The 23,289-nt window shown below is 44.8% G+C and overlaps 1 protein-coding gene across 7 annotated transcripts in view; it reads right to left on the reverse strand.

The window, feature by feature from the left end:
- Positions 1 to 21,849, reverse strand: part of CCNF (cyclin F) — a 29,232-nt gene extending 7,383 nt beyond the window's left edge. For 2 of the 7 annotated variants that reach the window (XM_073362885.1, XM_073362884.1), the window contains exons 1-16: positions 21,663 to 21,849; positions 17,643 to 17,797; positions 17,049 to 17,155; positions 16,270 to 16,337; positions 15,443 to 15,636; positions 14,999 to 15,052; positions 14,190 to 14,294; positions 13,621 to 13,698; positions 12,987 to 13,138; positions 12,195 to 12,359; positions 11,231 to 11,354; positions 10,583 to 10,763; positions 10,042 to 10,129; positions 8,478 to 8,577; positions 8,029 to 8,159; positions 7,425 to 7,594 (exon numbers count right to left, since the gene is read on the reverse strand). In XM_073362885.1, coding sequence (XP_073218986.1) covers positions 7,425 to 7,594; positions 8,029 to 8,159; positions 8,478 to 8,577; positions 10,042 to 10,129; positions 10,583 to 10,763; positions 11,231 to 11,354; positions 12,195 to 12,359; positions 12,987 to 13,138; positions 13,621 to 13,698; positions 14,190 to 14,294; positions 14,999 to 15,052; positions 15,443 to 15,636; positions 16,270 to 16,337; positions 17,049 to 17,155; positions 17,643 to 17,797; positions 21,663 to 21,675 — 1,885 coding nt within the window. In that variant the 5' untranslated portion in view covers positions 21,676 to 21,849. Of the gene's footprint in view, positions 1 to 1,843; positions 2,298 to 2,322; positions 4,493 to 7,424; positions 7,595 to 8,028; positions 8,160 to 8,477; positions 8,578 to 10,041; positions 10,130 to 10,582; positions 10,764 to 11,230; positions 11,355 to 12,194; positions 12,360 to 12,986; positions 13,139 to 13,620; positions 13,699 to 14,189; positions 14,295 to 14,998; positions 15,053 to 15,442; positions 15,637 to 16,269; positions 16,338 to 17,048; positions 17,156 to 17,510; positions 17,798 to 21,662 lie in introns of those variants that run through there. The other 5 variants (XM_073362881.1, XM_073362879.1, XM_073362880.1 and 2 more) reach the window with 5 other exon arrangements.
- Positions 21,850 to 23,289: the final 1,440 nt, after the last annotated feature.

Here is a 23,289-nt window from a genome sequence, read left to right on the forward strand (position 1 = left end):
ATATAGCATAGTACTACTGCCTACATAAGAGAGCTGGGGTCAAAAGCCTTTCCTCATTCCCTATAGAGGAAGGAGCCAAAGGTATTTAACAGGGTCACAAGAAATCCACCTGTGTAGAAGTGCATGAGGGTCACATAGAATCTTAGGGTTGGAAGGGACCTCAGGAGGTCATTTAGTCCAACCCCCTGCTCAAAGCAGGACCAATCCCCAACTAAATCATCCCAGCCAGGGCTTTGTCAAGCCTGACCTTAAAAATATCTAAGGAAGGAGATTCCACCACCTCCCTAGGTAACACATTCCAGTGTTTCACCACCCTCCTCGTGAAAAAGTTTTTCCTAATATCCAACCTAAACCTCCCCCACTGCAACTTGAGACCAATACTCCTTGTTCTGTCATCAGCTACCACTGAGGACAGTCTAGATCCATCTTCTTTGGAACCCCCTTTCAAGTAGTTGAAAGCAGCTATCAAATCCCCCCTCATTCTTCTCTTCCGCAGACTAAATAATCCCAGTTCCCTCAGCCTCTCCTCATAAGTCATGTGATCCAGTCCCCTCATCATTTTTGTTGCCCTCCACTGGATGTTTTCCAATTTTTCCACATCCTTGTTGTAGTGTGGAGCCCAAAACTGGACATAGTACTCCAGATGAGGCCTCACCAATGTCGAATAGGGGGGAACGATCACATCCCTTGATCTGCTAGCAATGCCCCTACGTATACATCCCAAAATGCCACTGGCCTTCTTGGCAACAAGGGCACACTGTTGACTCATATCCAGCTTCTCATCCACTGTCACCCCTAGGTCCTTCTCTGCAAAACTGCTGCTGAGCCATTCGGTCCCTAGTCTGTAGCAGTGCATGGGATTCTTCCGTCCTAAGTGCAGAACTCTGCACTTGTCCTTGTTGAACCTCAGATTTCTTTTGGCCCAATCCTCTAATTTGTTTAGGGCCCTCTGTATCCTATCCCTACCTTCCAGCGTATCTACCTCTCCCCCCAATTTAGTGTCATCTGCAAACTTGCTGAGGGTGCAATCCATACCATCCTCCAGATCATTTATGAAGATATTGGAACAAAACTGTCTCCAGGACTAACCCTTAGGGCACTCCACTTGATACCGACTGCCAACTAGACATGGAGCCATTGATCACTACCTGTTGAGCCCGACAATCTAGCCAACTTTCTATCCACCTTATAGTCCATTCATCCAGCCCCTACTTCTTTAACTTGCTGGCAAGAATACTGTGGGAGACTGTGTCAAAAGCTTTGCTAAAGTCAAGGAACAACACATCCACCACTTTCCCCTCATCCACAGAGCCAGTTATCTCGTCATAGAAGGCAATTAGATTAGTCAGGCATGACTTGCCCTTGGTGAATCCATGCTGACTGTTCCTGATCACTTTCCTCTAAGTGCTTCAGAATTGATTCCTTGAGGACCTGCTCCATGATTTTTTCTCCCACCATCCCTTAAGCTGTTTGTTTTTTTACTAAGTTGTAGCCTTTCTGCTTGTAGGTGTAACTGCTGCAAGGCTAGGTGCAGCTGGACACCACAAATGCCCCTAAAAGGCCATCTCAGTGCCAGTCAGAGTCCCCACTTCTGACTTCAGAGTTGATTCACTCCTTCCCATTGTGATCAGAATTGCTAATGCAATGGGCTTAGGCTTTGATGTTCTGCAGGGATAGAGGTGCATGCTAAAATCTACTTGTTTTCCATTTGTCTAGGTGGTTGGAAGAGCCTTAATAGAAGCCTGGCTACTGATTTTTGGCCCAGATCCCCAAAAGTATTTAAGCACTTAACCACTATGGAGGAGGTGGGCTCCTGGGGAAGGTGTAAAGCTAGGTTTCTACATGCTGAGTCAGTGTAAGCACCAGCTTTGTCAACCTTTTCCAGATAATTTCTAACATTGTAGCTTTTTTTTTTTAGTAGGTTACTATGGAGGGATAGAGAAAGTATAAGAGTCAGGAGTTGTAGCAGATATTCATAGGCTTATAGATGACTAGCTGTTACACAAGGAGGGTGAGGTTATTTACAGTTACAGACTAGAAATTAAACCAGTTCCACTGCACCTTGACAGATGAGGGAAAGTGTCTTAGAAACCCTGCTTCTCTACGTTCCAGCTTTATGATCCACCTGTCAGTCAGGCTAGTTCTAGGAGAGCAGCTCAAGATCTGGAAGAAGCCAGGCTTTGTAAGTAATGTGCTTCCTGGAGATGCAGTATTCTCAAATCCAGCTTGTGAAAGTGACAATAGCAGCTTGCTTGATAAACCGGTGCTTTTCAATCCGTCAATGCTCAAGCTGGTAGCTGTAGAAAATAAGCCACTGTTTGCAGCTGCTAATATCTGTTCTGTAATGGTCTCAGTTGCAGAGACAATGGATCAGCTATAACCAACAGCTATCTAGTAACAGGTGACAGACTTGCATTGAGGCTTCTGCCAGTGACTTTGTAACACCTTAAGTAAGTCACTTCACCTTTCTATGCCTCAAGGCATGTGACTGTTAGACAATTTTCTCCCATCACAACCCCTTTACAATCAGCTCCTTTACCAGACACAAGCACTACCCCTGTTTTTTAAAATAACACAGACAAGTATAAAAAAATTGTTTTATACAAAAGTCACTACACTGTATGTGAACGGTCAGTGTCTCTGCCACAATTTCTCAACAAAGGAAGGTAAACAGGGAGTATAGTTCCAGTGTTATCAGATGCCAAGCATGACAAACAGCTGCCAGAAATCTTGTACCATGTATGTTCTCACCACCTGTTCTAGAGGGTCAGCCCCTCTGGTAACAACTAAGTCAGTGGGTAAAGTAGCCTCTAGTCCCTCAGCTTCTTAGGGCTTTTGCTCTTCTTGTACAACTTCCACAGACTGTATAAGGCATGGAATCCTTTATCCAGGATTGTGGGAAAGACACCAGCTCTTCCTTGCTGACTGGGATGTCATGGAGAGGTATCTAAGATAGGGCTTCATGTAGAAGGGTTATTTGCTATTGCTACATTGAATTTATTTTGAATACTAGGACAGAGGAAGCAAACAGGAAAGTAGAATCAGGCTCTATTGCAGGCCATTTTGGAAGAATAGCAAGGAAGACAAACTGCAATATGGACAGAACACAAAAGTGACACTGGGACTGAGTTCTTGCAGATTGTACCAGTGGTGCTGTAACTAAAGGCAAAAGGCAGTGAAGTGGTAAGGCACAGATAGGATGTTCTTCACTTGAAGAAACACATGGAGCTAGAGGGAGGGTCTGACTGACAGCTCTGTAAGTGAGAGTGAGCTGACTGGAGCTCCAGCAGTGTAGGACTAATGGAAGGAGAATAAGGCCTAGAGCCTGCCCCAGAGAAGGGACATTTAAAAGCTCCAGTCTGTTAGAGTAAGTATCCCCACTTACCACTACCACCCTTTGCTTGGCTCCAGAATATACTCTAGTGCAGTGTAGTTAATGTCCAGAGAAAGTAAGAGGGGCACCAGCTGGGAGTGAACTAACACCCTGCCTTAGCTTCAGGCACAAATAACCTGTTAAGGGAGTCTTCAGACAGCACTAATAAAACAAACAGGAGAGGCTGCAGCGTTGACAGTGCTCCACCTCATGGCTGGCTACAGCCAGGTTCCCTCGAGAGTTTTCCCTAGATTACGACCGTGTATGGGGAAAAACAGGTCATAGCAGCAGAGTTTTATTTTTTCCCCTTCTTCCTCTGTGGAGGAATCGGCTACCCACCGGGCAATGCATTGCAGGTAAAATCAAGATGGCTTTGGGTAGCACACAAGGGTTCTGGGTTTTCCTGACATGTGCTCAAGACCAGATGGGGTTCTTAATTTGCATAGGATCAGACTATAGGGAACATTTTAAAAAGCAGCTACCAAGAAACAAGGTAGCTCAGCACTAAGCCACAGAAGCATGAAATGGAGCTTGCAGAGCATGATTGGCATGGGCCGTCTGACACTGACAATTACTTGCTACCTTCCCTGCAAGACTATACCAAAATACTGCTTCCCAGAGCCCTCTGAAATGAAAGTAAACAGCACTGAAATCAGAGGCTCAAGAAGCCCAAGTTCATCCTCTCTTCTTCACTATGCTCGGCCACATTTTTCCGTTTGACTTGCCTTCTCTCACACTTGCCCTCAGTGGACCTGGGCCGGACAGATTGTAAATGTGATTTCAAGTAGTGAGGCAGGTATGGCCCTTTGTTCACGGCCCTGCCCAGAGACAGTGCTGAGGTAGTTTTGATCGGTGCTCCAAAGCTGCCATCTACAGAGGAAGTAGGACTGGCACTGTGGACAGAGGAATAGCCTGAGGTGGCTTCTAGTGTGGGTTCTTTTCGACCGTGACCAGCAAGCCGCTGTTTCTCAGCATCTGGCTGCTCAGGCTTCCTGGCTAGTACATCCTGTCCAGGCCATTCCGCAGCTAGGCTGTCTTCATCACTGGAATCCTGACAGCAGTGCTCTGCTGGATCCATATAGACCACAGTTACATCCAGGACTCCACTGGGAGCAGTCACTAGAGGAAGATATAGAACAGTGATTTGGATCTACCTGAGCAGCAGTGTAGTGAGAGCACAGAAGTCAGAGCCAGGAACTCAAGATCTCTAATCCTGGGCAATTAACTTTCTCTAAAGCCACAGAGGAAGTTAACACACAAGCTCTGATTTCTCCCTTGTGTAAAGTGGGGACTCCTCCCCATTCCACAGGTATGTTCTAACAGTTGTTTGTACAGGGGACATGGTATAAAAAGCTTTAAGGCTCAGCACTAACAAAACAAAACAGGAAAGGCTGCAGTGTGGACAGTGCTCCGCCACATAGCTGGCTACAGCCAGATTCCTTCAATAGCTTTTCCTGGATTATGAGAACAGCAAAATCCCTTAATATGAAGCCATGAGGACTCTCCTTCACTCACCAATTGATTCAAAGTGCCCAGTGCTATCTGGGAGCACTCCTACCTCACAGCAGTACAGACAATACTCAGTAATCCTGTCTGCCATTTTCTACATTCCAGAGTCTGCAGCCATTGAGCCATATAAATAAGAAGGAAACAAAGAAAAAGAAGTGGGACCGCTAAACACTGAGGATGGAGTGGAGGTCAAGGATAATCTAGGCATGGCCCAATATCTAAACAAATATTTTGCCTCAGTCTTTAATAAAGCTAAAGAGGATCTTAGGGATAATGGTAGCATGACAAATGGGAATGAGGATATGGAGGTAGATATTACCATATCTGAGGTAGAAGCGAAACTCAAACATCTTAATGGGACTAAATGGAGGGGCCCAGATAATCTTCATCCAAGAATATTAAAGGAATTGGCACATGAAATTGCAAGCCCATTAGCAAGAATTTTTAATGAATCTGTAAACTCAGGGGTTGTACCATATGATTGGAAAATTGCTAACATAGTTCCTATTTTTAAGAAAGGAAAAAAACGTGATCTGGGTAACTACAGGCCTGTTAGTTTGATATCTGTAGTATGCAAGGTCTTGGAAAAAATGTTGAGGGAGAAAGTAGTTAAGGACTTTGAGGTCAATGGTAATTGGGGCAAAATACAACATAGTTTTACAAAAGGTAGATCGTGCCAAACCAACTTGATCTCCTTCTTTGAGAAAGGAACAGATTTTTTTAGACAAAGGAAACGCAGTGGATCTAATTTACCTAGATTTCAGTAAAGCGTTTGATACTGTGCCACATGCGGAATTATTAGTTAAATTGGAAAAGATGGGGATCAATAGGAAAATTGAAAGGTGGATAAGGAAATGATTAACAGGGAGACTACAGCGGGTCCTACTGAAAGGTGAACTGTCAAAAGGCTGGAGGGTTACCAATGGAGTTCCTCAGGGATCAGTTTTGGGACCAATCTTATTTAATCTTTTTATTACTGACCTCGGCACAAAAAGTGGGAGTGCGCTAATAAAGTTTGCAGAGGATACAAAGCTGGGAGGTATTGCCAATTGAGAGAAGGACCGGGAAATCATACAGGAAGATTTGGATGACCTTGTAAACTAGAGTAATAGTAATAGGATGAAATTTAATAGTGAGAAGTGTAAAGTTACGCATTTAGGGATTAACAACAAGAATTTTAGTTATAAGCTGGGGTCGCATCAATTAGAAGTAAGAAGGAGGAGAAGGACCTTGGAGTATTGGTTGATCATAGGATGACTATGAGCCGCCAATGTGATATGGCAGTGAAAAAAGCTAATGCGGTCTTGGGATGCATCAGGCGAGGTATTTCCAGTAGGGATATGGAGGTTTTAGTACCATTATACAAGGCACTGGTGAGACCTCACCTGGAATACTGTGTGCAGTTCTGGTCTCCCATGTTTAAGAAGGATGAATTCAAACTGGAACAGGTACAGAGAAGGGCTACTAGGATGATCCGAGGAATGGAAAACCTGTCTTATGAAAGGAGACTCAAGGAGCTTGGCTTGTTTAGCCTAACCAAAAGAAGGTTGAGGGGAGATATGATTGCTCTCTATAAATATATCAGAGGGATAAATACTGGAGCGGGAGAGGAATTATTTAAGCTCAGTACAAATGCGGACACAAGAACAAATGGATATAAACTGGTCAATGGGAAGTTTAGACTTGAAATTAGATGAAGGTTTCTAACCATCAGAGGAGTGAAGTTTTGGAATAGCCTTCCAAGGGAAGCAGTGGGGGCAAAAGACCTATCTGGCTCTAAGATTAAACTCGATAAGTTTATGGAGGAGATGGTATGATGGGATAACATGATTTTGGCAATTAATTGATCTTTAAATATTCATGGTAAATAGGCCCAATGGCTTGTGATGGGATGTTAGATGGGGTGGGATCTGAGTTACTACAGAGAATTCTTTCCTGGGTATCTGGCTGGTGAATCTTGCCCATATGCTCAGGGTTTAGCTGATCGCCATATTTGGGGTCAGGAAGGAATTTTCCTCCAGGGCAGATTGGAAGAGGCCCTGGAGGTTTTTTGCCTTCCTCTGTGGCATGGGGCACAGGTCACTTGCTGGAGGAGTCTCTGCTCCTTGAAGTCTTTAAACCACGATTTGAGGACTTCAATAGCTCAGACATAGGTGAGAGGTTTTTCGCAGGAGTGGGTGGGTGAGATTCTGTGGCCTGCGTTGTACAGGAGGTCAGACTAGATGATCATAATGGTCCCTTCTGACCTTAATATCTATGAATCTGTGAATAAGAGCTCTCCAAGTCTTGTGCCCAAACATTTTGCAGCATTGCAAATGGACAAGGAGATTTTGGCATCTATCAAGAAACTTTTGCTGTTACAGGATGTGGTGTAAAGATAATCGCCATGGTACAATAGAAAAGGGACGTTCTTTCAGTGACTGCTGTCCCTCTGAAAGAGTTTGCACTTTTCTAGCAAGAGTAACCTGACTTTGTTAAGCTGCAGATGGGAAAATGCAGTCTCTCTCTATTGTAATCAAAGAAGAAAAAACACACTACTTACCATCTCCCTCTCTCTCCCCTTCACTTTCCTGATCTCCTTCATAACCCGAGCAGGAGTCCAAGCTCCAGTCCAGGAAGTTGTCCAGAAGGCTTTCCTCCTGCGTGGATAGTTCAGCTGTGGGTGTAGTCACAAAGCTGCCCCTATCTTCCTGAATGCTGTCTTCTCTTCTCCTGTTGCAGGGAAACTCAGAGGTTACTCACTCAGCATATATATGGAGGAAATCATCCTGAATCAGGAAACAGGCTAGTCTCTGACCATTTGCCTCACTCAACTCTTTCAGCGAATACTAAAGATACAACTGGTCATTTGGTTTGGCCAGCAAAACATGGCATGAAACCCAAACTTTCCCTTCCAGCCATCCAGGGGAAGAGGCTAAGCAGAGTTAAGGTGACTGGGGAAGGACTGATTGAGTCCATAGAGAATGGCAGCTCAGAACAGGGAAGTGGGTAAAAATCCCACTCAGTGATTTGCACACAATTGATATTTTAGGGAGGCAAAAGACCCCCTGTCAGATGCCCATGAGAACTCCATACTGAATCATCCATGTCCAGTGGCTGCAAACATAGGAGAGAGAGTACACAGAACAGAGCTTAGTTTTACTTGCCTTTTAGTTCTCTTTCCAGAGGGAGAGCTAAGGAAAGTCTGAATTTCCTCAGCACTTGTGTGTAAGGGACTGGGCTCTGGGTCCTCCTGTTTCACTCCTAACAGTGAACAGAGCTGGCTATAACTCATCACCTAAACAACAAGACAACCTAGTCAGACAACTACAGCAGTGCCCTCCCAACAACCAAAAATGCCTGATACTTTCTCTAGGATAAATATGTCTTGAACTGCTCCTTGGCATTTACAGCCCAACTGTGCAACTTGTATCCCCACAGGGTGCGTGATGCTAACGCCACTGCGCTAGCAGTGTACTCTCTTCATCTTCCCTTTGGGATTTTTAATTTGAACTTGTTACTTTTCAGAATACTGGATAGCCTGCTACACTGGTCGCTCTGCTTAAAGTGCTTGCCACTAAAGAATGGAGAGCAGAACAGTAAGGCTACTCCCCACCTTTTCCTTGCCAATTTCTTCATAACGCTCATCTTCAAATCGTTGTTTCACAGCAGTCAACACCACCTGCCTATAATCCTTTGGGACATCATCATGGAAACTAGGAAGAAAGAAAATCACAGCACAGGTGTTACAAGAGCACATTGGAAAGGACACAGTTCATAGAACTTGCTGACCTAAAAACATTCCTCCCTTCTTTTATGGCTCTGGAGGATGTTTCCCCTCAGTTCTGGTGTGACAAACTGTCATAAATATAAAGGGAAGGGTAAACACCTTTAAAATCCCTCCTGCCCAGAGGAAAAATCCTTTCACATGTAAAGGGTTAAGAAGCTAGGATATCCTCGCTGGCACCTGACCAAAATGACCAATGAGGAGACAAGATACTTTCAAAAGCTGGGAAGAGGGAGAAAAGAAAAGGGTCTGTCTGTCTGTGTGATACTTTTGCTAGGGACAGAACAGGAATGAGTCTTAGAACTTAGTAAGTAATCTAGCTAGATATGCGTTAGATTCTGATTTCCTTAAATGGCTGAGAAATTAAGCTGTGCTGAATAGAATGGATATTCCTGTTTTGGGGTCTTTTTGTAACTTAAGGTTTTGCCTAGAGGGATTCTCTATGTTTTGAATCTAATTACCCTGTAAGGTATTTACCATCCTGATTTTACAGAGGTGATTCTTTTTTACTTTTTACTTCTATTAAAATCCTTCTTTTCAGAAACTGAATGTTTTTTCGTTGTTCTTAAGATCCAAGGGTTTGGGTCTGTGGTCACCTATGCAAATTGGTGAGGATTTTTACCAAACCTTCCCCAGGAAGTGCAAGGGTTGGGATGATTTGGGGGGGAAAGATGTTTCCAAACAATGCTTTCCTAATAAATAAACCCAGATAAACGTTTGGTGGTGGCAGTGGAAGTCCAAGGGCAAAGGGTAAAATAATTTGTACCTTGGGGAAGTTTTAACCTAAGCTGGTAAGAATAAGCTTAGGAGGTTTTCATGCAGGTCCCCACATCTGTACCCTAGAGTTCAGAGTGGGGAAGGAACCTTGACACAAACCAACTGTGCTTCATCAGCAGGGAAGCTGACTAGCAGGACTGGTAGCTGGGCCTGAGACTGCTTAAAGGACCATCCCCCTTCCTCTCCTTGCCACTTGGTCAGGTCTGCAGCAGGGAGTGGGATCTGGGTCTTGAGACACCTTCGGAGATGAGCTTCCAGCCTTGCTGCGGATCTTCCTGAATTTGCTGACAAGCAAGTCCCAGCCTTGAGAATCGGGAGACTTGGCAGGCTGAGACTGCTGGTAATGAGAAGCACACCCCCTAGAATCCAGGGCACTATTCAGAGAACGCTAGGGCTGGTACTAAATTGGAGCAACAGCAGTAGGTCTCTCAACCTCTCCCGTGCTGTGGGGAGTGAGGCATATACTCTCCAATGTCACCTCCTTAGTTCCGAGACAGTAATTAATTAGCAAAACTTTATTATTAAGATTTATGCTGTGGGTCTGTAACAGCTGGATGCCAAACACTCCTCTCCCCCACAACCCCAGAGCTACTTAGAAAGGTTCTGAAGGTTATACCATTTTTGGTGTAGGCTTAGCACACAGGGTATCAGGTCTTCAAGAGAGAATCCAGTGCATTCAGACAGCTGGCTGTTCCAAGGATGTGCTGGAGAAGGGAATAAGTACATTAGCACCTAAAACTCCATACTGCAGAAATAAAGCAGATCTTACATAAGATCATGCCAGCAGATAATCCATCTGAAATTCAGAATCAATTGTCGGGCTCCAACAACAGCTGCAGGTGCCAGAACTAGAGAGATTCCTAGCTGTGTAATCTAGTCCGTAGCATCGCTAGTAAAAATTCTGTGGGCATTTCTTAAACCCAAGTCTTGTGATAACGCTTGAGCTCGACACAGCAATTACTGGAGAAAAGGACCAAGCCCACCCCATCCTTCTGAAGCGTCTTATCTTTAACATGACTGAGGCAAGCTGGCACAAGTAGATACCTTGGTGCTAAAGCAGAAAGATTGCTATCCAGAGGGACAGCATGGATGAACATGCTACATTGCAGTTCCTGCAGGTCCAGTTATGAAATGATTAGCAGCAACCTGTTCCTTACCTTGCCTGTGCAGTATCTTAGCCAGTAGTAGTGCTGCAGCAGCCAGATTGGCAGGGGAATACACACAGAGACCTGTGTTCAATAGTGAGAGTTCACAGATAAAGCTGTACAGGTGAAGCGTTCGCCTCTCCAGAGGGATTATGGTCAGTAGCACTTCTTTGTAATCCACAACAGTAGGAATCTAACACATAAGGGAGAACACAGAGTTTGGCAAAACTCCGACACAACGAAGCACCAAACACAGAATGGAATTGTTCCCAGATGACCATCCCTTTTCATGGCTTCTTATTACCCCGGTGGTATCAAGATGTTTCCCAGACACTAAGGCAGGAATGCATGAGATCTCTGGACTTGGTCCCAAGGGGGTTAAATTTAACTTCCTACAGTGCAATCACATCAAGTACTTGTAGGTACAGAATTACATACAAACAATCCTCAAACATCTCACCCAAATGAAGAACCCAGTCACCAAAGCAGCAAAGGATGCTGGTTCAGAGGAAACCAGTAACACCCAAAACAACATGCCTAGTCTACAGAGAAGCGGAAGAAGGATCCACATCTCACCACTCAGTAATAGCAACTCTCCATAACTTAGCAAAGGACAGCCAGGAAGGTAAGCATCCCACCCCCTTGGTTTTCCAAACTTACCCTTATCTTGCCTTCCAGGGCAGAGATGATCTCCCCCATCATCCGGACCAGATCTTCATATTTGTATGTGTTGTCTGTTAGCCACACAGCTTCCCGTATTGTCAAGATCTCTTTGCTGATGAAGCTGCAATATTAAAGATGGTTAGCACTCAGGCCCAAGGCAGAGCCACACACACAGTGTTTGGTTGCATGCAGATATCCATGGATAGCCTATGCTATGGAGACACCTGCACAAGCGAGGAGAAGGAGAAGTTAGTACAGATTAGGAAGACACCAGATAGAGTCATGTTGAGAGTGTCAGGTGTTCCCACAAGACGATGCCCTGTCCATGGCACCTTTAACCTGGGCCTGCACCTTTATTATATCACTGACTAGAAGGCCTAGATCCTGCAGCAGTTTTCACAGGTGTAATTCTCCCAGAAAGGCTGCAGAACCAGTAACCAGACCTATTCCTTGTGCCTGGAATTCAGTCTCCTGTGACTGGCAGCATCTCTGTTTAAACCCTAGAGACTTTGAAATAGCAGAAGTAGCGGAATTAGTCCCACATAAAACACTAGGCCGGGAACACAATACTTCTGTGCCACAAAGACTTGTTATTAAAACTGCATGAACACAGACATAGGTACAGATCTGCTTTTCTGAGTTACTTATGGCAGATGGGCTGATCAGAATGATAGTGCTGACCTGCTTTCTAGTAGGATTTCTGATGTTAATCATCTACTCTACACAGAAGACAGCACTTCACGTATGGAGAGCTCCAGCCCCTTCAGCACATTTAAATAAGTGTTCAGGTGGCAGCAGCACCACTTTGTATCTCATTTGGAAATATTAAGAGCAACATTCAAAGGGAAGTCACTGTGTAAAGGGATAAGGAAGGCCTGTTACTAGTGCAGCGGAGAAAGCAGAACATGATAGCTAAATGCTGAGTTCGTATCACTGATGCACATCAGTCATCAAAACTCACCGTGTACAAATGACCATGCACGCGATTCCCAAAAGCTGGAGCCGGGCCCGGGATACAGGTCTCAGCTTCAAGTACCGATCCACGCACCCCACTGTCATATGAAGACAAAGACTGGAGAAATCCTTCATGGTGGCCACTTCTACCAGCCAGTCAATCAGGATGTACCTAGATAGGAGATAAAAATCAAATGATCCCCTAGGTAAGAAGCCATCCAGACCTGTGCTAAGTGACAGCTATAACACCAGAGACTCTCCACACATATCAAGACTTATCCTTTCAAAAGTTACTAGCCAACAAAACATTGAACATCAAAACAAGACTTCAGTAAAATGTCCTGTTGCATCTAGGTAATAGGACAGATACTTGAGTCAAACTGCGGGCTGATGGACCATGGTAGGTGTTTTTTAGGCAGACTGGCAAATTAATGCAGATTGAAAGTAAAAAAGACATCTTAAAATATGAACTTATCAAAATAAGTGTCACTGTCATTCTGGGTCTATCCAGGGACACTGTGCAATGACCTGTAGCTCACAAAAGTTTGTTACTCTCTAAGGTGCTACAAGTCCTCCTTTTCTTTTTGCAATTAGTGACATTCACAAAATACAAACTTTTCTGCATTGCACTTCACTGCTCGTGTCCCAGAACTAACTCCACAAAGAGCTTCATGATCTAGTAGGTCGCATCTCATTCCAGACAGAACTATAACAAGCACAATGAAACAGTAGCAGCCTTTCCTGCCATGTCATAGACACACTTCTTTGCCAAAGACCTGGCTGCTGAGCTTGCCTTTACCTCATTGTTTCATTCATTCCCTTCTGCACAGTGAAGATGCTTTGCTTTCTGACAGAAAGGGAGGCCTGGAAGAGCTGAGACACCATCTCATTGGAGGCTTTTGCTTCTAATCCTAGCTGGTTTCCATTCCCACAAGCTTTGGCTAAAGATATCTACAGCAGACAGACAAGAGGTGAAATGTAAATAGCAAGTGAGATATTTTCCATTTGGACAGAGAAACAAAATTTGAACTGAAATCCTGGGAGAACTCATGTCATTTTTACATTCAAAATGAAATGAAACCTAGCTTATGGGACCCGCTCCAGAGATATTAAGAACAAACAGTTATTTTTCAAAGCTGGCAGAACTCTGGTACACAATGTGTGTTGAGTATTTTGGGACAGGCTCTTCAGACTAAAGATTGCTTACTAAAGATGAGCCCTTGCTCAGATTTCTTTATGCAAGTGCAGTATTTTCAGAAGAGATTACCTTGCAGAGTACATTTAAGTAAGTGTTTTCTGAGAAGAGTTTTAGCTGCTGTTCCTAATGGCCAGCGACTGGATCCATGTTTAAGCACACTCCCATGTCTTTCTACGCCAGTGTGGACAGGGCCGTGCAAAAAACAATGTCTTGGCGTCACTAGTGGAAGTCTTACCTGGGCTTCCCAGCAACCCTTTGCTGCATAGTCCCTTAGTTTCCTGAGGCTCTGAAGGTATCTGCCGGGATCTGACATCTAGAGAAAAGGAATATGAACAGCATAAGAAGGTATTGCCCCTTTTGTCCAGGGGAGATAAGCACTTGGTTCGATGTTTATGAAGGCTGGAGTACTCCTACTATCCAACGGCATCACTTCTCTATCTCTTCTGCCCTTTGTGGGAAAATCCTCACACAACAGTCAGTCTCTTTCTCTTAAGGATGATCCTGGGTTGAAGGAATTGGATGGGGACTGAAGAGATCAGAGTTCAATTCTCAGTTGGGCCACAGACATCCAGTGTGACCTTGGGCAAGTCACTTAACCTCTCTGTGTTTATCTTCCCAATCTGTAAAATGGAGATACTACTTCCTCTGTCACCATTTATCCATCTTGTCTATTTAGATTGTAAGCTGTCTCTTGCTGGCTGTATATACAGCACTTAACACAACAGAGCTCTATTCTTGGTTGGGGACTCTTGGTGCCACTGTAATAGAGGTGAAAAGATCATTTTAAGAGCCAAGTGTACTCACAGCAGCTCTTCTGTTACTTTCCCAGAGGCGGTAGGAGCTGTTTAGGCAACCCTGCTTCGAAGACTCTTCAAACATTTCAAGGGCTTCTTTCCTTTTTTCTTCATCCTGAAAATAAAAAGGTCAAATGTTATTTATGGTTCATACCCAGTCAGCCCCACAAGCCCCAGAGACTCTGAGTGGTACAGAACATCCTCAGATTGAAAGCTACAGTACAGAATCAATCCATTACCATCAGGAACATCCTTCAAATGTTCAAGATGGTTTCCTGGACCACTGCAGGCACGGTCTTTAGAGACCCTGGCTTACGAGTTACTTCGCAGCTTTCTTCAGGTAGTCAAAAGCAATTTAGGCTTCCTGGTGGCCAGCATGCCCCTTCCTTTGGTACCCAGCGTGACAGGTCTCAAAAGGATGATACCTGGCATCGTATACTGCAAGCACAACTACTTTCAACTCATTAAAAAAAACAAACAAACAAAAAAACAACATGGGGGCAGATACTCAGTTGATGTAAACTGGCACAGTTCCACTGAAGTCAACAGAGCTGCACAAGTTTACTTCAGCAGAAAATGTGGCCCAGGATTTAATCCATAGCGAAGCTTAATTAGATTTCAAATTGACTTTCCCTTTAAATAGAAAAGGCCTTCACAGACTCTCTCACACTGGGGGAAACCAAGAACAATTGGTTTGATCTCACATGAAGATAATAACACAACTCATCTAACATTTGAAAAGTCACAGGGGAAATTTGTATTGTAAAATTGTACCTTTAGAATTCCCAAAGCAATCAGTGGGAAATGAACACTACTCACCTCAAAGAGACTTAAAACCTTAGCCAAGCAGTGGAGAATAGAGCCTTTCTGGGCCTAAAAAAATAGTTTTAAAACTGCACATTATTAAAGAGAACCACAAAATGAAAGAGACTTCTTCAAAATAGTCCCAGGCTAGAGCTTTGTTTGCCCTTGGCCTTTCATGGACCGACCATTTCCTCCCCCCTCAGTATTTCTTCACTTTTGAGATAGAAATTAACCTGGCAGAACAATCAGTTACAATCCTTTGACAGCTATCAAGCAGTGCTTCTCCTACATACAATTTTGCTCTGTATTAAATTAAATTTTTAAACAATGGTTAAACAGCTATAAATCAATGGCATGAGAACAAGATACTCCTTGGAGAAACTGAAATGTAATTGTGCAAATTGCTGGGTGGATGTGCTGCCCTGCCCTAAAGCCACTGACAGAAAGAGCACCACTTACTTTCTGCAACTGACACTCTGCTTTGAGGCTCTCATAGACTACAGCTTTACAACAGCTCCCGCTCACAGACCATGGGGGACGAATAAAGAGCCAGATAAAGGGGGCTGCCCAGACATTCAGACGCTCGGTCAGGCTGAAGAAATGAGATGCCTTTAACCCATTCACTTCTGCACGACCCTCATCGGAGATGGATACTGAATAAGTGAAACAGATGCTTTAAAGAGGGAACAGAAGCTAATTCATAATATCTGCCTGGAATTAAATAGGGCCACAGTACAACAGTTAGCAGGATGGTTTCACAGAAATGGTAACAGGTTGCAGAAGGAGGACTGAATAGTGCCTCTGCTTGGTTCAGTGTGAACCTTTTAACTGGCAAAATGACCCAACCAAATTTGACTGGAGGCTTCCAAAGCCTAACTTCAAGAGCTGCTAACAGTGTGATTCAAACACATCCACATTTCAGCTAGAAGTGGAATCCATTAGTGCTGTTTAGAGGTTTACTGTAGCATAATGGCATTTTAGCCCCAGAATTTCAATAGCCAGGGAAATGCTCGCAGTGCCATTGGCAGCTATCATAGAAAAGGCACAATGGTATACAAGACCTTGCCACATACTCAGAAATGACAGGGCAAAACAATCTTATAACATGGGCAGAAAAAAACCCAAACATCCATAAAATAGTAGGGATAAAGATTAGCATGTTGCAGATAAAAAGAATCCAAGCTTATTGATCAGACTTCACTATAAAATTTCTTTGTTCTTTTGAATAGAACCACACCCTCCACCATCATTTCCCTCTGCTCCACAGCACGTGCTTTCACACTTACAGCCTTCGTTGTACAGGTATGCTATACCCAGCTTCACAGCAGCTTCAAAGTTACCCCTTTCAGCAGCCCTAAATAAGAGTACAAAAAGGTAACTCAGTGGGCATCTGAATCATTTGAAGATTCCAGTGCAGCAGGAGACCTTGCTTCCATGTTCATTTCTACTAGATGGCCACAGCTCCAGAATGCAGCTGAGGAATTCAGAACTTGCACCTCTGAAGCACATAGGATGGTTACACAGGCACCAGACAGATTCAGCTCTTACGTTCTGCCTCTGCCAACACCCATACACACCTTTTTGAGATAGTGTCTTTATTCTTTCAAAGTACAGTCATTTGCTTGCAACTTTAGGTTTTTAAACTCATTTTGAAATATGGAGAGAGTTCAAATATTAGTCTTAAATTCTTTAAAAAACACAGTTGTGCAGCCTTTCGGTCCACATTTCTGGCTTATACATTACATTTATACAGTAGCAATACTTTTAGCTTATGCAGTACATTCCATCAGGGGATTGTAAAGCACTTTGTAGACACAGCATCCATTTACATTCCAAATATAACTATGACCCCTGCTCCGCTTAACAAGACATTTCCAATCTGAAGTGTAGACAGGAAACTAAGAGTACTCTTAATCAAATTAAGGGGAAGAGTTTCAACGGCAGAAAAGGCAGTTAGGTGTCCAACTCTCATTGAAAGTTAATGGGAAATGGGTACCTAGTTTTCCTCTGCACCTTTGAAAGTCTCCCCTAATGCATAGACCATGCTTGGATTCCTATACATTACCTTTCAAACATCTTCAGATTGTTTGGAGAAGGCCATACTTCTTGAAAACTTGCACATGCCCAAACACTAGCATGATTATCTACAAGGTACTTAAGATGAGAGTGCACCTAGAGGGAAAAATACAGAAGTACATTATTACAACATATAGGAATCCACCGAAAAATCCTTCTTGTGGTCTACTGTTATAGCCATATTAACATGGCACAGGTAGACTTTTGTACAACTATTGTTCCACTTTATTTACGTTAATTAAATTAGATTAGACAAAAGTAAATTTTGGAAAATAAGATAAGCATTCTTAACCGAACCAAACTGGTCAGAATGATTTGTCAGGATAGCTCCCTCTGGAAAATTTAAACAAAACACTCATATACTGCTGCTAATCCTCAATCTTGAGAGGTTTAGCAACGAAACTGCTACCACAATGGCAGAGATCTGAAGGAAAACTGAAGGAATACATACAGTAGTTAGATTTGCTCTGCCATGAGGATCCAGCCTTCCCTGTGTCCAGTCCTGCCATTGGGAGTCAGGGCATCACACTGACAGAGGTAAACCCCATCCCGTTACAGGGGTGAAGTGGGTTAGCAGACTCACAGCTCGGATGGAGAGGATATCCTCAGCAGGAAGGCCTTTCAGAACATGAAACAGAACATCTTCAGGGAGACTCAGTAATGTCAGGACACGAGGCCGTTTTCTTACCCTTCGTTTTGAAGGGAAAGAAAAACACCTGGAACATCTACAGTGGATTACTAGAAAAAACAAAAAGCCCAGACATCTCAGTTAGTGAAAGAGCACTGTCAAGTCGAAATTTCAGGACAAAAGACAACAGCTGTAAAGAATACTAGTCCGTATATTAACATGAAAATGATTGCTGTTACTGAGCCTGCTCTACTGCAGCACAAATTATGTTGTTTCTTCAATGAAATGGAAAGTAAAAAAGAATTCTAGGCTCTGATACGATAGCAAATCAATTGCACAGTCATATAGAAAAGGGGATCACTAACCAACTAAAGTAAAAATACTTAAATTGACAGGGCCAAAAGAGATCACTTGGGCCATTCAGCCCAACATCCTCCATTGTGCAAACTTCCTCCATATGTAATTCCCATTCATGCAGTATTTAATGTGCTGGAGTAACATCAGTGATGTGGACAGTCGCCTTAATTTTTTTCCCCTGTCAATATTTTCCTATCCCTTTCCATGGCCTCTTGTCACTGCCCCTTGAAATACCATCTTCAGAGATTCAAGTCCTTCCTTCATGCATTTGTTCCTTGTGATATTTAGACTAGTGCCTGGTCTATATATATTCTAGTCCCTTACTTGCTCCTCCTAAGGAGGGACAGGAAAGTTCACCCTGCACCTGCTAGCGAAAGGACTAAGTTAGCTAGAGAGAGGGCTCACTAGAGAGATTCAGGGGCAATACTCTAGTGAGAAGCCCAGTAGTGCTCCCACTTGCTGGGAAGGGCGAGGTGTCCAGATTTCTGCTGAGAAGCTGGCCCTGGATTCTGCTCAGGAACTCCATCTTTTGCATCAGTCTGAGTAGTAGGTGTCAGAAATTTGAAGCACCCTGACCTGCTAGAAGGGAAAAGGATCTCTCTTACCTTAAGCCCTGAACTACATGAAAGGGATCCCTCACCACCACATAGCTTTCTTTTGGGATTTTCCTCCCCAGCAAACAGCCCCAGTACCTGCTGTGGCTGCTGCTCAGAGATTTGCCAAGCAGCAGCAGAGTGAAAATGACATGAATCTTGTCAATTTCACTGCTGCCCACTCTGAAGAGCAGCAGGGACCAGAGACTTGCCAGTTTCATTGACAAGGCTCTGTGCAGCAGACAAAGCAAGTCTGTTTGCTCTGCGCTGGGTCACATTTGGAAAGTTATCTTTGCAGCCATAAAGGCTAGAAACACACATATATCCCCCCACTTTTCTGCAAATTGATGGATTAGGGCTGTTGTTCTTACCATGGAACATTTCCCACTTGGCAATGTCAGGTGTATTTTTCAAATCCAGTTTGTAGGTCTTTTTATTCAATGATAGTTTAGCCAGGAAGTCTAATTAGCTGGGTTTTCTTCTAGCTCAGTCATGAAAAATATGGGTCCCACTAGGGATCCCAGTGATATTCCACTTGCGGAATTAATGATTTTCCTTGTCCCCTGTTCTATCAGTTAATTTCCAATCCATGGTATTAAAAAAAAGTTTTAAAATAAGTGTAAATTTACAGAACAATGAAAGTCAGAAAGGTAATATAACAAGTGTACCAAACCACAAACAAATCATACATGAAATTAAATAAATAAAAATAAAGCAGCTGCAGGGACTTGATCATTTTTAATTATAGCACCACAGGCACTAGCTAAGCTAAAGATAGTCCCCACAACTGGGTATTTCCCAATGCACGTTTGTAAGTATCTGTCTAGGCAAAAAAAGCAATGGGCCACCTAGAATATCCTTTTATGCCAAAATGAATATGGAACTCTTTGGAGTTTCCAGGATCAACAATTAAACAAGCTACTATTCTAACTGAATGCCCCATTCTCCCCCAGGTAGCCCTTGGCTTACCTATTAGTTACCTTTGACTAAAGGATGATATCCACGTAATTAAGGGCAATTCTGACATGCACAAGTCACCAGACTATTATTCTCATAGGTGTTCCTTTCCCCACCATCCCCAATTTCAGCAAGAGAACTACTGCAATATAAGAGGCAATGCATTTCTAGACTGGCAGGCCAATTAAGCCTGTATTCAGAACTGAAACTGACGAAACAGCCCAGGAAATTGAAGTAAGACTAGATGGCGGACAGTTCAGCTCTCGTAGCCCAGAATTTATATTAGGATGGCTTTACTTTAAAATGACCCCATATACTACAAACATATCTATATTGTGTACACAAGCTGCATTTCTAATATTTTAAATTCAGGTGCTGATTAAGTAACTGAAGCATTCCAAAGTACATTTGGCAAACAAAGATAGTGTATTATAGAAGCAGGTCTGCTAGTGTTATGTACCCCATAGAACCAGAACATATTAAACTTGGGTGAAGTATTCAAATTCTGTCCCATTAATGCAGAAAGTGTAATTTAAAAAATCATTCCTTTTAAAATAAACCTGCCTTCAGCAAAATATTCTTCTCGATAAACCCATTTATAGTTTTTGGCAAAAAAAAAAAAATTCAATGTCATTAGATGATCTCCCTAAATAGGCAGAGTGCACAGACCATAAAAAAGCAAGTTTTGTCTGCTCAGAACATAGGAGTCCTTAGCACTTCTGTAAAAGTAGGGGAGCTTGCCCCCATGACTTAGACCATATATTCTCTCTCTTCCCTCCATAAATGTGCTAGTTAGCTGCTACCCTCAACCCAGAGAAAGCCATATTAAATTAGCAATGAATATTGCAGTTTGTAAAGCATTTTGGTGTCCTGCATGATAAAAGGCACTCCAGAAATATAAGCTATTATTACATTAAACAACTAGAATTATATTTGGGCATGAAAGAGTGAGGTGCTGCTTAGATGTCATATTTCAATGTTAGATTTTACTGTCATGGCAAAGATAAAATCTTGATAAAAGGAGACTTCTGTTTAAAAGCAGTAAACTGCAATCCTCTCGTCTGATTTCTAGTCCTGTGACTAGCCTGAAATATCAAAAATCTCTCATTTTGAATTAAGTTTTTAAGTATTTTTATTAAAGTCTCTCCTTTTGATGAGGCAATTTTACAAAGTGTATATTTCAATAATTTACATTTCATTCATTCAAACATCCTGCCTTTCTGAAACAAAAATCTCATCTGCTCCTTGAAAAGCCTGCAGCCTCTCCTCCATTTTATAATTATAACCTTACTTTATAATTTAAGTGAAACTCTTTGCGCCGATGAGAAACCCGAAGTGGCCAAGACAAGACTGGTAGCTTTTTTCTAATGTCCTGGGTGCCCATGCAGGAGCCCCGAGTGAGTCCCCTCCCCCTGCAGGCAGGTCCTGTCCCACTATAGGCTCGGTTGATTTTTAAATCCACCCGCCTAAACCAGTGGGGCTCCCTCTCTTTTAGATTTTATTTTTAAATTCCAAACACATCCTCTGAACACAGGGGGAGAAGTAAAAAGGAAAATTAGGAGGTGCCACGGCCAGATACGGTCTGAGGAAAGTGGAAGGGAAGGTTGCAGGGGTTTAAGCCCATCTGATGTTGAGGGAAGTTGGTAGGATCCTGGCAGGGGTATTTCAGACATTTCACGGCCCTCCTGCGTCAGGTCTTAGAATGTAGCATCTGAGGCTTAGAGGATCATCCAACAGAGAGGGAGCATTTATCCATCCCAGGGATCCCCACGGACCCCGCCAGAAATTAGACAACCGAGCCGGCAGAGCCCCCGCCCTGGGCTTAACCCTCCCCAAACCCCACATGAGGAGTATTGAGTTCTGCCAGAACAGGGGCTGGAGCCCCCTAGCCACTGGCTGGCAACGCACCTTCTGCAGGATCCTCCATACTCCGCCCCCCCAACCGCAGAGGGCCCCCACTCCCCAGAAGGACCCCCCCACAGGGCCCCATCCCCCCTACACTGACCACAGAGGGACCCCAACTCCCCACAGAGGCCCCAACCCGCCCAGGGGCGTGGAGGACGCTCACCGCCCACTTTCATTCCTGCCCCTCCACGCTGCGGTGCGAATCCCCAGGGAGCCGAGCTGTCACCAGCCACCACCGCACCCGCGAACCGGCCAGGTCCAAATGAGCCCAGGTCCCGGCCCTGGGGGCCGGGGCGGAGAAAGAGGGAGCGGGGCGGGGCTCCAACTGAGCCCCGCCCCCATGCCGTTGGGCCCCGCTCCCCGGTATCAATGCGGGTCAGGGAGAGAGCGAGGAAGGAAGCTCCACCCAGGATCCGCCCCTTCGGGCTAGGCCACGCCCATAGCGTGCCGGATATCCGCTTCTCCACTCTGCGCGGGCCTTGCCACCAGGGAAAGGCTCCGCCCACCAGCCGCGCGCACTTTTTTTCAAACCCAGCTGGAGCTGTCACTGGTCGGTCTGCTGACAGGGCGGGGATATCGTGGCCGCGGCCCCGCCCTCCGCTCTGTCATTGGGCGCTCAGGATGCGAATTCGAATCGGGGCGGTTGGTGGCTCGCGCTTGTAGCTCGCTGGAATTGGGGGGCAGAGCTCTCAGGGACACCGTCCGACCGGAACTTCTACATCGCCTGCGGCGGCCTCCCCCCCCCCCCAGCGCCGGCCGGTGCAGTGCGGGAAACGGCTCCCTGTGGGACTTGCAACCTGCAGCAGTTACCCGTATGTAAGGGGCTGCAAAAACTGCTCTCTGATGTAATTGGCTGCCAGTAGCAGGCCAGCCGTGTCCCCCCCCGCGCGGCGTGTGAGTGGGGGCGCGTGGCCCCCTTGCCCCGAGGAGCCCCTGCGGGAAGCGTTGGGGGGTCGGGAGGACAGGCGCGGTGGGAAAGGCTGGGAATCGGGGGAGCCGAGCCTGCGGGGAAGCACAGAGCCCCGCTGGCAGTGAGGAAGGCCGCAGAAACCCGGGAAGCGAGGCCGCGTGCCCGCCCTCCCTGGAGGGGGAAGGGGCTTTGCTGGTCGGCCCTTGGAGACACTGGCGGGTCTCTCCCCCAAGCAGAAGAGCTCTGAGTGGGGCGGGGTGGGGACAACGGTGTGACCCTTTTGCCAGGGGGAGCTGGCAGCAACAAGGGCCTGGCTCAATATTCAGGGCTCCCTCTTAACAATACAGCACAGAACCGGCCTGAGCCCTCACCCAGTAATCTGGGGAAATTAAGCACCACCCCAGCTGCCTCTGAGAGGCAATACTTCCCCCAGGCAAACACTGAGTCTCTGTATAGCAGAGAAAACATTTAATAAAAAGAGGAAAGGAGCCTGGCATTAATTTGGGGAAATGCCACAACCATGATTCAAACACATCTGACCATGAGCAAAACTCCTGTCCCAGAGTCCACGGGGCAGTGTCCTTTTGCCTCCCTTTCTCACCTTGTGGTGTTTAAATCCAACAAATGTTCCTTTAACACGCCAGTCCCCTCTCCCTTAGCAGAGACTCAGTGGTGCATTCACATGAGTTTATCTCCCTCCCAGAAAGCGGGGCAGGAGAAGAAACATTGAGCAATGACACCTCAACTGGCTTATAGTTGCCACCATTCACTCCATCATGCCATCATCTGCTCAAGTCACCTATGGCCCTGCAGTGTTACTTCTGCTGCCACCTCACCTGCCTCTCTACGGGGACCTATGTGAGTTGGTCTCTTGAGGTTC

The sequence above is a fragment of the Lepidochelys kempii genome, chromosome 10 (assembly GCF_965140265.1).
Source record: "Lepidochelys kempii isolate rLepKem1 chromosome 10, rLepKem1.hap2, whole genome shotgun sequence".
NCBI lineage: Eukaryota > Metazoa > Chordata > Testudines > Cheloniidae > Lepidochelys > Lepidochelys kempii.